The sequence below is a fragment of the Erpetoichthys calabaricus genome, chromosome 3, assembly GCF_900747795.2.
Source record: "Erpetoichthys calabaricus chromosome 3, fErpCal1.3, whole genome shotgun sequence".
Classification (NCBI taxonomy): domain Eukaryota; kingdom Metazoa; phylum Chordata; class Cladistia; order Polypteriformes; family Polypteridae; genus Erpetoichthys; species Erpetoichthys calabaricus.
In genome coordinates, this window is record NC_041396.2 from 51,259,709 (window position 1) to 51,276,527 (window position 16,819).

Below are 16,819 nucleotides of genomic sequence, written 5' to 3' on the forward strand. Positions count from 1 at the left end.
GTTTTCCCAGACACATTCCACTTACAATTGGTGACTTAATCCATTGTTGCCAGCACAAACTGATATTTTTTTAAAAACCAATGCTTCTCAAAAATATTGCTCACAGGATCATACCATTCTGGACTATGTGTTACATTGTTAAAACTTATATTCACTTATATTCATATCACTTTGGGCAAGGGGTTTGACGAAATATTTAAAAATGTATGTGGATATATAAAATAACTTTATTAATCTATATTGTAACGCAGGAATCAACAGACTTATTTGCTGTTATCATTTTTAATATGATCATTGTGCAGTAACTTTATTTTTAAATATAACAGTAAAAGCCAAAGTTTGCATTCAAATGCATAATCGTCATCTCCATGTGCTGCACTCGCATCAGTGCACAGAGCGCTGCTGTTTTCACAAGTTGAAGAAATGCATTTGTGCTAGGTGTTAGTACCAGTCGCTGTCACTAACAAAACAATGTCATATTGTTACTCTTTGTTTCTTTCACAGTTACAAATGTGATGAGGCATTGTAAAGTCAAAGTTTTATTGCTATATTGTCATGTTATTGCCAACTAGGTAGATTTCCATGATTTCACAAAGTAGGGAAAACACAAACTGCTCTGCTATTTTAGTTTTACCAACTGTACACTGGGAATTAATGTTTTATTTATTTTTATAAAGAAGTCTACAAGAGATATTGAAGTTCTTTTCAGAAAAGGTATGAACCACGTTTTTATCTATATTGGATGTCAAAACATTTTCAGGGCTTCCTAGAAAGAATCCAAGATCCCCAACTGCTTCAAAAGAGCATGCATGGACAATCTCAAACCAGTGGTACTCTCTACCTTTGTAATGACTCTGGTGCTGAGAAAAATTAAAAGACAGCTTGGACTAACTCCAGTTTGATATCATCACAACCAACCCACAGAGGATCCCATACCACGTCTACTACAGAACATTTTGGCACACAAGGATAATTAAAACTGCTATGCCTGAGTACTGTTAATTGACTACATGTCACCAATTAACATTGCTCTTCAATGCTCCTAGATTTGGGTCTTGCATCTACCCCCTAAAACTGCATTTTGGACTGGTAGACCCATGTCATGTGTAGAGTGGTAATGTCAATTCTTCAACACAGTTGCTCAACAAGGGAAGTGGGCTAAGCACATGCTGTTGCCAGACACAACTCCACCAGTTTTGTAGGCTTGATCAAACATAATGAGATACCTTATAGAGAACAGAAATGCCATCTGACTCAGTGCTGGCTATGAATGAGCAACTTTACATTTCTTTAAGTCACCATCATTGATGACAGACAATGCACACACAACACATCTTTCCTACCATCAAGAAGGGTCACCAATGCCTTTAATTTTTCAGATGTCTCAGGAAAGCCTGGATGTCTCCAGCTGCGCTCAACAACATTTATGTAGGCTACACCATGACTCGCTGCATTACATATAGTTACAGAAATTGTTCCAGCTCAGCCAGCAAACCACCACAAGAAAAAATGTAGGCCTACAATAGCCATAGGTGGTGGAGAGTGTGTGTCAGCTAATCATTTCCTGGATCTGCTGCTTGCGACGAATCTTGCTGTGCTTTTGGATAAACACAAACATCAACTCTGTCTTTGATATCTCTGTCTTTCGAAACTATCATTGCTGTCAACTCGTCACATGTTGGTTTATTATATATGTGAGCGTGATCTTTTGGATTCATATAGAAATCCAAGAAAACTTCTTTGTCCGTGTTTTTCAGATAAATTTTGTGTAAAGTGCAATACTTTTGCACGTATGGATTTGTATCCATGATTGGCTGTAGAATTTTTAATACGTCCGATCATTTAACTCTTTTGATTCTATTTTGCATCGCTTCTCCGTGATCATATATATAAACCTGACCAAATTGTGGTTTCTTTGAAATTAAACTTGTAGTAGCTCTGTCATATCACCTATGTCCATATATTCTATCTGTTTTCACTGTTCTGTTATTTCACCGAGTAATAATTTCCATTAGTACTAATGCGTCTTTACTATCAGTTTTTTGAGACTTTTGAATTTGAATACTTTCATAATCTCTAACCTGCTCTGCATGTGTATTGTGCCAACATTTTTTAACCTCTTTACGACGTTCTACTTTGTCTTGTACTCTTTGTCTTTTCTTCTTCTACTGTTTGTCTTTTATTTCCGCCCCCACTTGAACCTGTTAGGTTTTCAATTCATCCCTTGGCACAAAGTCTCATCTTGCGGGACGTGAAATTATCTCTCTAAAAATGTCTTGTCTCATCTCTCTGAAAAAGTCTCGTCTCGTCCCAAGATTTTTTTATATAATAGAGAGAAATGCAGGTTAAGATGAATAGATGAATAGGAAATTAAGAAACAAACATTTCTTTGTTCTTATTATTCTGATTTACTAAAAATAGATGGATCTTCTCAAACCATTTTTCCTGATGCTGATGTGCTTTGCTATCTGTCTGTCTGCCCGTCCGTCAGCAGGGGGGCCCAGTTCTGACCTTACATTTGACATAAAATACCCTTACACTCACAAACAATGAAAGGCACAGAAATTAAAAAGTTTAACAAAACATTATTTCAGTGAAAGTGAACTGTAAATTGGTCTAGGTCTAGAGAAAAAAGTGGCTTTTGCATTTTGGGGGTTGTGGTGTAATAAAAACAAAAAGTGAATATCTTCTGAGGCAGTATGTCTACATGCATAATGCACCCCACAATGACTCTTCAGATCACCTGCTAAAATGTGCCCAGCTAGGCTAACATGAGGGACCGTAAACATTTAACACAACAATAAAGAAGCTGAGTCATATTTTTAAATCTACATTTAAATAGAAATGGCTCATTTCACACATCATTTAAATGAACAATGGTGCACTTAGTTGTCTTTCCAAACACCATAACTAGAACAAACTGGATTATGCTGAAATGGGGCACAAGGAACTGAAAGTTAAACTCTGTGCTTAAGTTTAACCACAGCCTGAAGAATGAAAATTGCCCAGAGCTGTTTCTATGTTTACTTATCACACAGTAATAGCATACAGTATGCTAATACACTGCTGAAAAACAATGCAGTTTTTGCTTTATAAAGGGGAAACTTAATTTCAATTTGAGGTTGAATTAGCAGATGTAAAAAAATTACAAAGTACATTCTCCTGTATCAAAGTACATTTTGGAAACACATAACTACAGTTCAGCTGATTTGTAGGAGGACTTTATCTGCTCTATGAGAGGTGGTTTGTTTTCAAGGAGGTTGCCAAAAGTACAGATGGCTGCTTAGGATCACATGGTGGGGGTAAGCCCAATATGTCCTTGAGAAAAAGAGTGAAATCCAATCTGGCAGATGAAGAGCTCTTCTGATAAGACAATGGTGGTAAGCAGGGGCTGCCAGGACACACTGTGAATGATTGTGTTCCAGACAGAGATCCTCACATGGCACCCGGATAAAAGACAAAGCTCATACAACCAAGAGTAGGAAGTGGGAGAGCATGTGAAAATTGTCTGGCACAACAGGCAGCACCAGAAAAATCCCACTTCATAGACTCCCTGCTGGGCTACAGTCAGATCAAGCAGACTGCCCATAAAGAAGCCTGGCACTTTAAAAGCAGGGCAGTTAATGGAAGAGCAGGGAATACCAGAGACCAAGAAGGATTTGTAGCTTGGTGGCTCTCTAGCCACTGTCAGCCACCAAGATAAGCGTTTAGCCCTGAAATGAAAGCCATATTGTATTTAGTCTAGAATTGACTGATGGAAAATTATTCATAAATGAAATATGAACATTTCAAAGTATTACAAAAACAGTCATGGGTCATTTTAATACAATTCAGAGTCAAGGGGGAGCAAAGTGGGCTGGGCAGGGCATAAGTCCTTCAAAAGATCCACTCATGCACCTACCACCCTTGGGCCAATTTAAACTTGCCAGTTAACCTATCCAGCATATCTTTGGGAATTTAGGACAAAAATCAGAGTACCCAAAACAGACCTAGGGAAAATGTGGAAACTCTACACGGACAATGTAAGGGCAAAGAATCCAAACCCAGGATGATGGATCTTTGTGGATTGTTGTGAATTTTTCGCATGGGCTACTTTGGTATTCCACAGTTTTTTACTTTTATATGGTCAATCGCCATTGGTAAATGTTGCAGTATCACTAGCAGATGCCACTGAGATGTTTTCTCAGGCAGTACACGTTTGCTGATTTGGATTTCCTCGTACAAGTTCCTGCCAATGAAGCTTTCAAGAAATAATAATCTTGGCCTCACACCTTCTTTTTCTGTATCCACCAGTAAGCCCGCGATTCTCAAAAGAATCGCAAATCCAAGAATGGCAATCACTTTCTGTTCCCTCCGAAATTTGGAGGGATGAAATATCATGGAGGGTGGTTGCATCCGGGGAAAAGTCATTTAATTAAATAAGCAAATTTGTACTAAAGCGGTTTCATTTTGTGGAGCCGCGATTTCTTTGCCTCTGCTGACACCGACTGCTGGCACAGTGGATCACAGCAAGTTTAGTTTACAGGTTGTGTTATAGGATCTAATGCATTCCATAAAGCTTTTACTTTCGGGTACATTGTTAGTCATAAGCTTCCATAAATATTCAGGATATTCATCCAAAGCAGGCAGCTTAACTTGACCTTTTTGACAACAACATGTAAACTCATCAGTTGTACTGCCAGTTTTTTCTTCAAGGAAGTTAAGTGAATGACAATGACTGCAAATGACACTCATTAATCCCAATGAATTTTCATGAACAGTGGACTCATTATAGAATGCATTCTCAGCTAACTGGCGGAATTGTTCAGCGTCTGTCCGTTGTTCCTGTCTTTGGCTTTTTCTTTGTTGGAATACTGAACGACTTTGTAGCCCTTGTGCAGAGTTTCTTTTTGGATCCGTGCCTCTCTTACATGTAGTGTTTCAGAAACGCGTTGTAGGCGCCTTCGTTCATTGTTTTCATCCCTACGGGCTCGGTTTTGTATTTGTAATCGTTGAGCTCTTTGTTTTTGGAGCCGTGACTCCTTTGCGTGTGCTGTTTCAGAGGCGCGTTGTAGGCGCCTTCGTTCATTGTTTTTATCCATACGGGCTCGTTTTTGTATTTCCGTTATTGAGGTGTTTCGCTTTGGAGCCGTGACTTTTTTGCTTCTGGTGTTTGTGAAGCTCGTTGTAGGAGCCTCCGTTTATCGTTTTTATCCATGCGGTCTCGTTTTTGTTTCTCTGTTACTGAATGACCGTTATGTGATTCAAACATGCCACACAGACTGCTGGCACAGTGGATTAGAGCAAGTTTAGTTTACAGGTTGTGTTGTTTGGGCGCCACCTACTGACTCTGGGAAGCCGCTGTGTTTGACTCTGGGGCGCCGCAGCGCAGTGCAAATGCGCTTCGGTGCGTCCACCGTGCATAAATTAAACTGTCGTTTAGTAATATAGATATTACATTAAAGAACTATTTAAAGGGCAGAAAAGTTAAGGTATGCATTTTGTTATTGACAGCTGCAGGTTTATTCTGCCACAGTTATATGTCAGAAAATAAAAAAATTTGCATTATGATTCTAGGATATCAAGATGAATATAAAACTGGGAAGTGAAGAAAAGGCCCAATAACAGTAAGCAGAAGAGCCTAAGACAGTGCAAGAGACATGGAAGATGAGAGTGCTTTGTGGGTAGTTGAGGGTCTTTTAATATGCACAAGCCCTTTCTATAATCCTTTATACTAAAATTCCCTGAGGTAAAGAAAGCTACCAAAAATTGAATGAAAATGTTCAGAACATTGCTAATATTCTGTATGGCACTTACATTGACCATTAGCATGATATATCCACTTTTCCTTGTTTTGCACTGGAGAACGAGGGGTTTTATTAATTGCCTTCTCCACAATACTGCTTGGGTCCTGTTTTGGTCCTTTCTTTAGAACCCTTGAGCTCTTCTTAACACTGCAAATCACAATCACCACTAATACCAGAAGCAAAAACAGGACTATCATCCACGGGAGATGCTCATTAATGTCAAAGTGTTTGTGTGCACTTGGTTTTGGTGACCCCCTTCTTGTGGTCCTGAAGTTAGTCACAGATGATGACCTTTGCCGGTCTTCAAGAAGACCTGGGTATTTACTTTGGGATTTCGTGATTTCTTGGTATTCTGTGGTAAAAAGGTATCCATTTGTTGAACTACGAAAGGCTGCCTCATTTGCTGTATTAGATGACTCTCTCATTGTACTCACTATGGTAGGCTCTGCTGTGCTGGCCAGGATCCCAGACGAAAGATCTAAAATACCTAGAAGAAGAAAAAACAACAGATGGGAGTCTGAAGTGGCTGCTAAATAAAAAATAACATTAGGATCTATAGACTGGACAGCTGGATATAACAGTAATATGAAACTGGCACTTTCTAGTACTATTTTAAATTTACTTAAATTTAACAATGCTCTGTTGAAGGCAAAGAAGGTCAATCCCAGAATTTCAATGTCTTTCACTATCCTGGGTAAGGACAACTAGTTAATAGACAATATTAGGATGCCCAAAAGTAACAACTGTGGTATAAATTAAGAAACGATGTACAGTGGGGAGTAACAATAAAGTGGTTGTGCGTCCCCAGGCTTATGGCTGGCAATAGGGGGCACGCAAGTTGTAATACTTAAGTTATGCAAGTCTCTGGCTTATAATGTGAGCTAGGGAATCACACAAGTGCACCCACAGTAGTAAGCAGCATGGAGGACTCCTAGAATGTGCATTTCTTTCACAAATTGTAATTAATAACACACATTTTGCAGACATACAATTATAACAATTGTATAACAAATTTGTCATATTTTATACAAATTAACTTCCCCCATATTTGGGGATAGCTAACCAACCGGGTGAACCTAGAAAATGGACAGTAAACCAGCAAATTGAGTCACAGAGGGGGCAAGTTCATTACAGGTAAAAAGAAAACACACAAAAAAATTATGGTATATTTTATTTTAAAATAATTCACCACTTGATTCAGATTTCTTCCCAAAGAATTGGCAACTTCCGAAACAAATGTTTAATAGGTGCCTTAGGCTGGTGTGACACTAAATTATTTTTTTCTGTGATTTTCACTCTTAGACTTCACTTATATAATTTGTAGTGTGTTGAGGACACACTAGGGTGGCATACACCTCTAGTATTTTATCGTGTTATGCAACATCCCATATTAGCCTATGACTCTCTCCTACAAGTAGAAGGGGCCAACTCTTGTGTAGGACTGTCAGAATGAAAACTGCTATTCAAATATAATTCAGATTTATTTTAAAAAGGCCTTCTTTGAAGGTAAAACCTGGTATTTGATTGTAAAAGAACAGCTGTTTGTTGTACATGCGCTGATTTCGGCATTGTGCAAAACTGCAGTATTTTACAGATCTCTTTTTATTATTATTACCACACTTATTTTAGCTTCACTTGCTTGTTGTCTGGTACAAACCTTGTAATCGATATTTAACCCACTTCCTATTGTTCAAATGACTTGAAATTTTGCACACTTACTCACTTCCGGTGACAATACATGAATCAATAATCAGTTTCACTAATTGATCTATTAATCCATGTTAATTAAGAGATGAAATTTTCATATGAAGAACAGTTAAAGATTTCACCAATAGATGGCGGTAGTAATGGATAGAAATATTAAAGGAAGTGTTAAAATATCCATCCATCCATCCATTTTCCAACCCGCTGAATCCGAACACAGGGTCACGGGGGTCTGCTGGAGCCAATCCCAGCCAACACAGGGCACAAGGCAGGAACCAATCCCAGGCAGGGTGCCAACCCACCGCAGGTGTTAAAATATTGATTACAAAATTATACTAAAACAAACCCAAGACTAAAAAGTTAAAAATAATATATATATAAAAAAATACTTTTTAAAAACCACACTTATCTTAAGTTAAAAAGTGTACTAAAAAGTAAAAAAATAAGTCTCTCATACATCACTCGTAAAATAAAAGTGTGGGCACTTCCATCAATCAACATTCAAAAACACTTCTTAAAATCTTAGCAAAAGCGCCCCCTTTTATTTTACAACTGATGTATGAGAGACTTATTTTTTACTTTTTAGTACACTTTTTAACATAATATAAGCGTGGTTTTTAAAAAGTATTTTTTTATGTTGCACTTCACTTCCACAATCAATCTTTTCTGAATTTTTAATGGTTAGCTTGCTATCTTCATTATTGAAACTTTCAGACAGACACCTTCACAGTGTATTTTTTTCCTAACTCAGTATTCTGCAAGTGTACTTTTTGAACACTTTTCCAGTGCCCTAAAAGTACATCTGATTGTGTCCCGTTCACTCTTAAACCCAAGATTCCTGACTATTTAATGCTAAGACCTTCGAATTAAAGTAAATGGAAAATAACTCATAATTCTGATTTTGCTTATATTACAACACTATAAAATCCCAACTTTAAGGAGTCTCATTAACATAAACTAACATGTTGTGTCCTAACGTCAGTTTCTGTGATGCTACACTCACTTACAGTGCATCTGGAAAGAATTCACAGCGCATCACTTTTTCCACATTTTGTTATGTTACAGCCTTATTCCAAAATGGATTAAATTCATTTTTTTCCTCAGAATTCTACACACAACACCCCATAATGACAACGTGAAAAAAAGTTTACTTGAGGTTTTTGCAGATTTATTAAAAATAAAAAAATTGAGAAAGCACATGTACATAAGTATTCACAGCCTTTGCCGTGAAGCTCGAAATTGAGCTCAGGTGCATCCTGTTTCCCCTGATCATCCTTGAGATGTTTCTGCAGCTTAATTGGAGTCCACCTGTGGTAAATTCAGTTGATTGGACATGATTTGGAAAGGCACACACCTGTCTATATAAGGTCCCACAGTTGACAGTTCATGTCAGAGCACAAACCAAGCATGAAGTCAAAGGAATTGTCTGTAGACCTCTGAGACAGGATTGTCTCGAGGCACATACCTGAGGAAGGTTACAGAAAAATTTCTGCTGCTTTGAAGGTCCCAATGAGCACAGTGGCCTCCATCATCTGTAAGTGGAAGAAGTTCGAAACCACCAGGACTCTTCCTAAAGCTGGCCGGCCATCTAAACTGAGCGATCGGGGGAGAAGGGCCTTAGTCAGGGAGGTGACCAAGAACCTGATGATCACTCTGTCAGAGCTCCAGAGGTCCTCTGTGGAGAGAGAAGAACCTTCCAGAAGGACAACCATCTCTGCAGCAATCCACCAATCAGACCTGTATGGTAGAGTGGCCAGACGGAAGCCACTCTTTAGTAAAAGGCACATGGTAGCCCGCCTGGAGTTTGCCAAAAGGCACCTGAAGGACTCTCAGACCATGAGAACGAAAATGGTCTGATGAGACAAAGATTGAACTCTTTGGTGTGAATGCCAGGCATCACGTTTGGAAGAAACCTGGCACCATCCCTACAGTGAAGCATGGTGGTGGCAGCATCATGCTGTGGGGATGTTTTTCAGCGGCAGGAGCTGGGAGACTAGTCAGGATAAAGGGAAAGATGACTGCAGCAATGTACAGAGACATCCTGGATGAAAACCTGCTAAAGAGCGCTCTTGACCTCAGACTGGGGTGACGGTTCATCTTTCAGCAGGACAACGACCCTAAGCACACAGCCAAGATATCAAAGGAGTGGCTTCAGGACAACTCTGTGAATGTCTTTGAGTGGCCCAGCCAGAGCCCAGACTTGAATCCGATTGAACATCTCTGGAGAGATCTTAAAATGGCTGTGCACCGACGCTTCCCATCCAACATGATGGAGCTTGAGAGGTGCTGCAAAGAGGAATGGGCGAAACTCGCCAAGGATAGGTGTGCCAAGCTTGTGGCATCATATTCAACAAGACTTGAGGCTGTAATTGCTGCCAAAGGTGCATCGACAAAGTATTGAGCAAAGGCTGTGAATACTTATGTACATGTGATTTCTCTGTTTTTTTTATTTTTAATAAATTTGCAAAAACCTCAAGTAAACTTTTTTCACGTTGTCATTATGGAGTGTTGTGTGCAGAAGTCTGAGGAAAAAAATGAATTTAATCCATTTTGGAATAAGGCTGTAACATAACAAAATGTGGAAAAAGTGATGCGCTGTGAATACTTTCTGGATGCACTGTATATGGGGTCAATTTAGAGTGGCCAATTAGATGCACATTTTCAGAATGTTGGATTGAAAACCATCATTAATGACAGCACAGCATGCAGTCTTCACAGGGGTAGTATTTTAACCAAGGACTCCGAAGTTGTTAGAGTTCTTCATAATTATTGTGTGCATTTATTTTATTTTATGTTATTTTATTTTATATATTAATTTGCACCTTTTATCTACTGAGGTTAGAGAAAAATAAATGAACAATTTCCAATTCAGTTTATGGTTCTTTTGTAGGTTCAGTTTGGTGAACTGATCCAGATTTTCTAAACTGAGCAACAAGTAAACAGTGTAATTAATTCAAAATTAATTCTTTTACCACATCAAACGTAAGCAATTTCAATACAATTAAGTTTCAACCACTTATTATTTTTATATGCTGATGTACTTCTAGCTGACAATTTTAAGCAGTGGCATATTTTGTCAGGGTAAGCAGAATCAGGCTGAGTGACTTTCTCAGGGTCACCCAATAAATCAGCAGTCAGGACTGAACTGGTAGCTTTGTGCTTTACAGTCCAATGCCTTAGAACACCTAAGATCAATTAAAAAGTACAGAAATAAATATTTAATATCATACAAAGCACTTAATAGGAACAAGCAGAAACTGATTTTCCTTATAATACAACACTATAAAATCCCAACTTTAAGAAGTCTTGTCAACATAAACCAACATGTTGTGTCCCAAAGTCAGTTTCTGTCTTATGTGGCTGCTGGTTTGACACATAATGCCTAAAACAATGAGCTGTATTTAAAAATATTCAGGTCACCTTTATCAAAATATTGCTGCATTTGTAAAGGAAAAAAAAGCAGGCAGATTATGCAGACCCTGAGTTTAAACTAAGATGATCCCACTTTTCCATGCGAGACCACAAGTGCCAACAGTTTTTTTATTCTGAATGCTGTGATATAAGCAGTACCCTCTCTGTTGAGCACTTCCAAAATAATAAAGCAAGTCCGACTTAGAACTGCTAGACCTACCTACCTCTTACCTGCTCTTTCACTTTGTTCACTATTCTCACTTGTTGTGGTTTTACTAACTGACCCCTATTCCTCTCAGTCCTTTTCAGGACAGTGATGTATAAAAGCAGCTATGAAAAGAAGCCTGAATCTTTACAAGCCATATCTGCTGGCACTGTGCTTCACTACAATATTATTAACATTTTTACCTTTTTCACACTCGGTGCATCTGTAAAGAGTGATGATGCACTTATGAAAATATTGTGTGGGTCACATTTGTAGCACTCAACTGGAGTCCTGTGCTATAAACATATTATGATATATGTTGCTGTTGCAAGGACAGTTGTGACGAATGGGAGGCAGGCTTGGGAGTGGAACCCCGGGGAAAGAGCTTTTTGGGAAGGTACAGGGCACCTGCTTGGTCTGACTGGGGTAAAAGGATAATGTTTCTGTGCCAAACATACCAAGCGGTTTAAGAATTGTGCACCTAGTAGTCAGCACTAGACTGAAAACAAGACACCAGTGTAGGTGCTTCTCTTTTATTGAGTGCACCTGCTCAGGATTTTAATGGCTCTTGTATTTAAATATCAGTTGTCCAAATACCAGTAGAATATTTTTTTTTTTTTTTGCTGTTGATGTTTGTTCTTGCTGTGGCCAACACTGTGGATGTTACCATAATAATAAAGTATAAAAAAGCACATACAAATGTAATGTAAAACCCAAAATCATTAATCTAAGTTTGAATATATTTTAATATTTACTTATTTTTAATTGGAATATTCAAACCTTAACTTTTGGCTAATTTGACAGGCTTAATGCAGTTGCAAGGAAAGAATAAATATGGTGTTTTGGACAACACATATATAATTTGCCATTTTTGCAGGTACACTATTGGATAAGACAGCTTTGCTTTTGCTCTCAATGTAGGGTCATGACTGGGCTGTTGAAGCGTTTTTGTTCTTTTAGCAATTAAAATTAACTAAAAACATCATTCTTCATCCCTAATCCAGCTGTTTTAACCAGAGTAGCTGGCAGGAGCTCCAAATCATTTTTAATCACCTTTATAATGTTACTGATCACAAGTGTTGCATATACAGGTGCTGGTCATAAAATTAGAATATCATGACAAAGTTGATTTTTTTCAGTAATTCCATTCAAAAAGTGAAACTTGTATATTTGATTCATTCATTACACACAGACTGATATATTTCAAATGTTTTTTTATTTCTTTTAATGTTGATGATTATAACTGACAAATAATGAAAGTCCCAAATTCAGTATCTCGGAAAATTAGAATATCAATTAAGACCAATGCAAAAAAAGGATTTTTAGAAATGTTGGCCAACTGAAAGGTATGAACATGAAAAGTATGAGCATGTACAGCACTCAATTTTTAGTTGGGGCTCCTTTGGCCTGGATTACTGCAGCAATGCGGCGTGGCATGGAGTCGATAAGTCTGTGGGACTGCTCAGGTGTTATGAGAGCCCACGTCGCTCTGATAGTGGCCATCTTCTGAATTGTTGGGTCTGGCGTACTGCATCTTCCTCTTCACAATACCCCATAGATTTTCTATGGGGTTAAGGTCAGGCGAGTTTGCTGGCCAATCAAGAACAGGGATACCATGGTCCTTAAACCAGGTATTGGTAGTTTTGGCACTGTGTGCAGGTGCCAGGTCCTGTTAGAAAATGAAATCTGCATCTCCATTTTAAAGTTCGTCAGCAGTAGGAAGCATGAAGTGCTCTAAAACTTCCTGGTAGACGGCTGCGTAGACCTTGGACCTCAGAAAACACAATGGACCAACACCAGCAGATGACATGGCACCCCAAACCATCACAACGTGGATTCTGTGCCTCTCCTCTCTTCCTTCAGACTCTGGGACCTTGATTTCCAAAGGAAATGCAAAATTTACTTTCATCAGAGAATATAACTTTGGACCACTCAGCAGCAGTCCAGTCCTTTTTGTCTTTAGCCCAGGCAAGACGCTTCTGACGCTGTCTCTTGTTCACTGAAGCACTGACTCCAGCTGCAGTCCACTCTTTGTGAATCTCCCCCACATTTTTGAATGGGTTTTGTTTCACAATCCTCTCCAGGGTGCGGTTATCACTATTGCTTGTACACTTTTTTCTACCACATCTTGTCCTTCCCTTTGCCTCTCTATTAATGTGCTTGGACACAGAGCTCTGTGAACAGCCAGCCTCTTTAGCAATGACCTTTTGTGTCTTGCCCTCCTTGTGCAAGGTGTCAATGGTTGTCTTTTGGACAACTGTCAAGTCAGCAGTCTTCCCCATGACTGTGTAGCCTACAGAACTAGACTGAGAGACCATTTAAAGGTTTTTGCAGGTGTTTTGAGTTAATTAGCTGATTAGAGTGTGGCACCAGGTGTCTTCAATATTGAACCTTTTCACAATATTCTAATTTTCCGAGATACTGAATTTGGGACTTTCATTAGTTGTCAGATATAATCATCAACATTAAAAGAAATAAACATTTGAAATACATCAGTCTGTGTGTAATGAATGAATCTAATATACAAGTTTCACTTTTTGAATGGAATTACTGAAATAAATCAACTTTGTCATGATATTCTTTTATGACCAGCATCTGTGGTGCCTTTTAGGTACTTTAGCACCCCACTTCCCACATTAATGTCTGAGTTCTCAAGGTACTTAATGTTAACCCAGTTCACAGTTACAGGGAGTTTGAGCCTGACACCTGTCACACATTCAGTGATGCTACACTCACTTATATGGGGTCAATTTAGAGACACCAATTAGCTTAAGATGCACATCTTCAGAATGTTGGAATGTTGGATTAAAAACAGTGCAACTGTGGGAAAAACCATCATTAATGACAACACAGTATACAGTCTTCACAGGGGTAGTATTTTAACTAAGGACTCTGAAGTTGTGAGAGTTCTTCATAATTATTTTGTGCATTTATTTTATTTTATGTATTACTGAGGTTAGAGAAAAATAAATCAACAATTTCCAGTTCAGTTTATGGTTCTTTTGCAGGTTCAGTTTGGTGAACTGATCCAGATTTTCTAAACTGAGCAACAAGTAAACAGTGTAATAAATTCAGAAATTAATACTTTTACAACATCAAGCGTAAGCAATTTCAATACAATTCAGTTTCAACTATTTTTACAGGCTTATGTATTTCTAGCTGACAATTTTAAGCAGTGGCATATTTTGTCAGGGTAAGCAGAATCAGGCTGTGTGACTTTCTCAGGGTCACCCAGTAAATCAGCAGTCAAGACTGAACTGGTAGCTTTGTGCTTTACAGTCCAATGCCTTAGAACACCTAAGATCAATTAAATAATACAGAAATAAATATTTAATTGTGCACACAGCACTTAATAGGAACAAGCAGAAACTGATAAGCAGTAAGTCACAGGTTAAACAATGTCAGTTCCAGAACAGAGGTCTGTCTTCTTTCTGGATCCTTCTTAATACGATTTGGAATTGTAATTTTATCTGAAAGTTATCCCTGTGCTATCGCTGTGCTTTGGAGGCATGAAACGGACCCCTCTCTGGGTTCACATACTTGTGTGTAATTATGGGTACCTGATTGTTTGATAGCTCAGTAACTAAAAATAAATAATAAATAAACATTCAGACAGATGAAGTATAAACTATACAATATAAAGCTTGCCACAGGCACCTGTGCACTCGTCTATTACTGTCTAATAATGGAGTTATTACTGTAATAACTGTAATTATATTACTATATTACTGCAATGTTGCTGATTAACACTTGTTATGGGGTTGGCACAACAATGACCCAACATATTAGATTCTATAGTTTGTACTGAGTGTGATGTGTTTGATGGGATGTGGTTTTATACACATCTCAAAAGACATTCATTGTAGTTTCATTGACAATTTTGTCCTATGTACTGTAAGTGTGTGCATTAAGGGAGCTGTGATGGACTGACTCTCTTTCCAGATGCTGCCGGGATATGATGTGGTCTCCACAACTTTGAACTGGCTTAAGCATTTTCAGTAAAGCATGACTAAGCAAATTCCCAGAGATCACAAACACAAAGGGAAATTATAACTGTTCCTTTCTCCACGTATCAGCTCTAAGCAGCATCAGCTGACTTAAGCAAAATATAATGCTGAATAAGGTAGGTAAGAGCCTGTCTATTATAGTAGTCAATATCTGGACACACATAACATCACATAATCAGCCAGTCCAGCACCAGACTCAGTAGGGCTCAGTAGCTCCAGGATTTCATTCCAGCCAGTCACAAATGAATAAACCCATTGCTAAAACTGACCCTTTGTTTAGTTTTATGTTTGGTTTTGTTTTGGTCTTCTAACAAATGTCACTTTGGATTTGGTGTTGGACTGTGACCACTACTCTGGAATGCAATCATTTATTTCTAAAATGTTACTACATAACAACACATTCTTGTTGTAAATACTAATGTACTGAATTGCAGCTAAGTCTACTAACTAGAAGTGAGCTTTTCATTTAGCAAGGGAACAGTGGAATGTGGCTGAATTTGAGCTAATAAACAATACAAATACAAATATGAGCTGATATGTTGGAGAATGGCAAAATTGCTCCTGCTACTTTCTAAAAAACAGATATCACATGTTCAAAGATGGTCTTGATGGCTGAAAAAAGCCAGGACCGGATCTGTTTACCTGAGATTTAAATGGTTATCTTGTGTTTTGAGCTGGAGACTCATGTACTTGATCATGACAGGAAATGAGAACCACTAAAATAAATTAATGGAAAAATGGGGAGAACAAACAAATGCTACATAGAATCCCAATCCTATCCAAAGTTAATAAGCATGGCAGCACATTTTTCTGACACAACACTAAGGCAACTGCCTAGAATTGTAGTGAACCACATAGTCCCTGGCTTTACATTAACTAGCCACAAGTTCAAAATTGATTTGCATCAGGCATGTCAAATAAATCTCTTCTTCATCAAATACAAACCCACACACTAACCAACATTCAAATGGAGTATAAAGCTACAAAAGTGAAAGGGTCAAAAGGAGTAAGAAACACCAAAATATACTACAGCTATGGACATTTACTTTTTCTTAAAAGAATATTATCTACTTTCTGATTAATGTGTGTACAAAATGACAATTGCTACAGAATGAGAATCACAAGCAGAATTTTCTTATAGAAAACATCTCCATGGTCTGAAACAGGAGATCATACTTTAGTAACTTCTAACTATTTTACTAAGCAGCTTACAAAAATGACGGTGTTTAAAATGTTAATAATATTACAACATTGTAGTTCAATTTTTTTAAGTATTACCTCAGGTGCATTTCTTAATTTAAATATATATTGTCCCATGCATTAAGCAAAACCATATGGCGGCTAATTACAAGGGGACAAAGAGAATTAATTCAAGCTACACTGTGGACAGGCTAATTGTTTCCTATATAGATGAGAGGACTTCAACCCAGAAGATCCTTCTGAATCTGACGCTGACCTGCTTGAAGCTTCACCTGTTCCAGTCTTCAGGGTTTATGGCCCGTGTCATGCAAGCGCGTCAGAGGAGCACCTTCTGAGCTTATCTGAGATACGTAATACAACTCTGAAAGGAGAGGGGGTGCTGGTGCTAATCATGACCTTTTTTTCCCACCTCCACTGTGGCGATCAGATGCCTAGTAAGGACTAACCCAACCCCTTCTGGTTTCTGGCCTATAAATCTCAAGGAGATTATCATTCTGTGATTCAAG

The 16,819-nt window shown here is 38.2% G+C and overlaps 1 protein-coding gene across 1 annotated transcript in view; it reads right to left on the reverse strand.

The window, feature by feature from the left end:
* The window catches only part of tnfrsf21 (tumor necrosis factor receptor superfamily, member 21), a 66,384-nt gene that overhangs the window by 18,947 nt on the left and 30,618 nt on the right, over positions 1-16,819 (reverse strand). Inside the window, exon 3 of the mRNA XM_028796809.2 lies at positions 5,797-6,273. Within this exon, the coding sequence (XP_028652642.1) occupies positions 5,797-6,273 (477 nt within the window). The remainder of the gene's footprint in view (positions 1-5,796; positions 6,274-16,819) is intronic.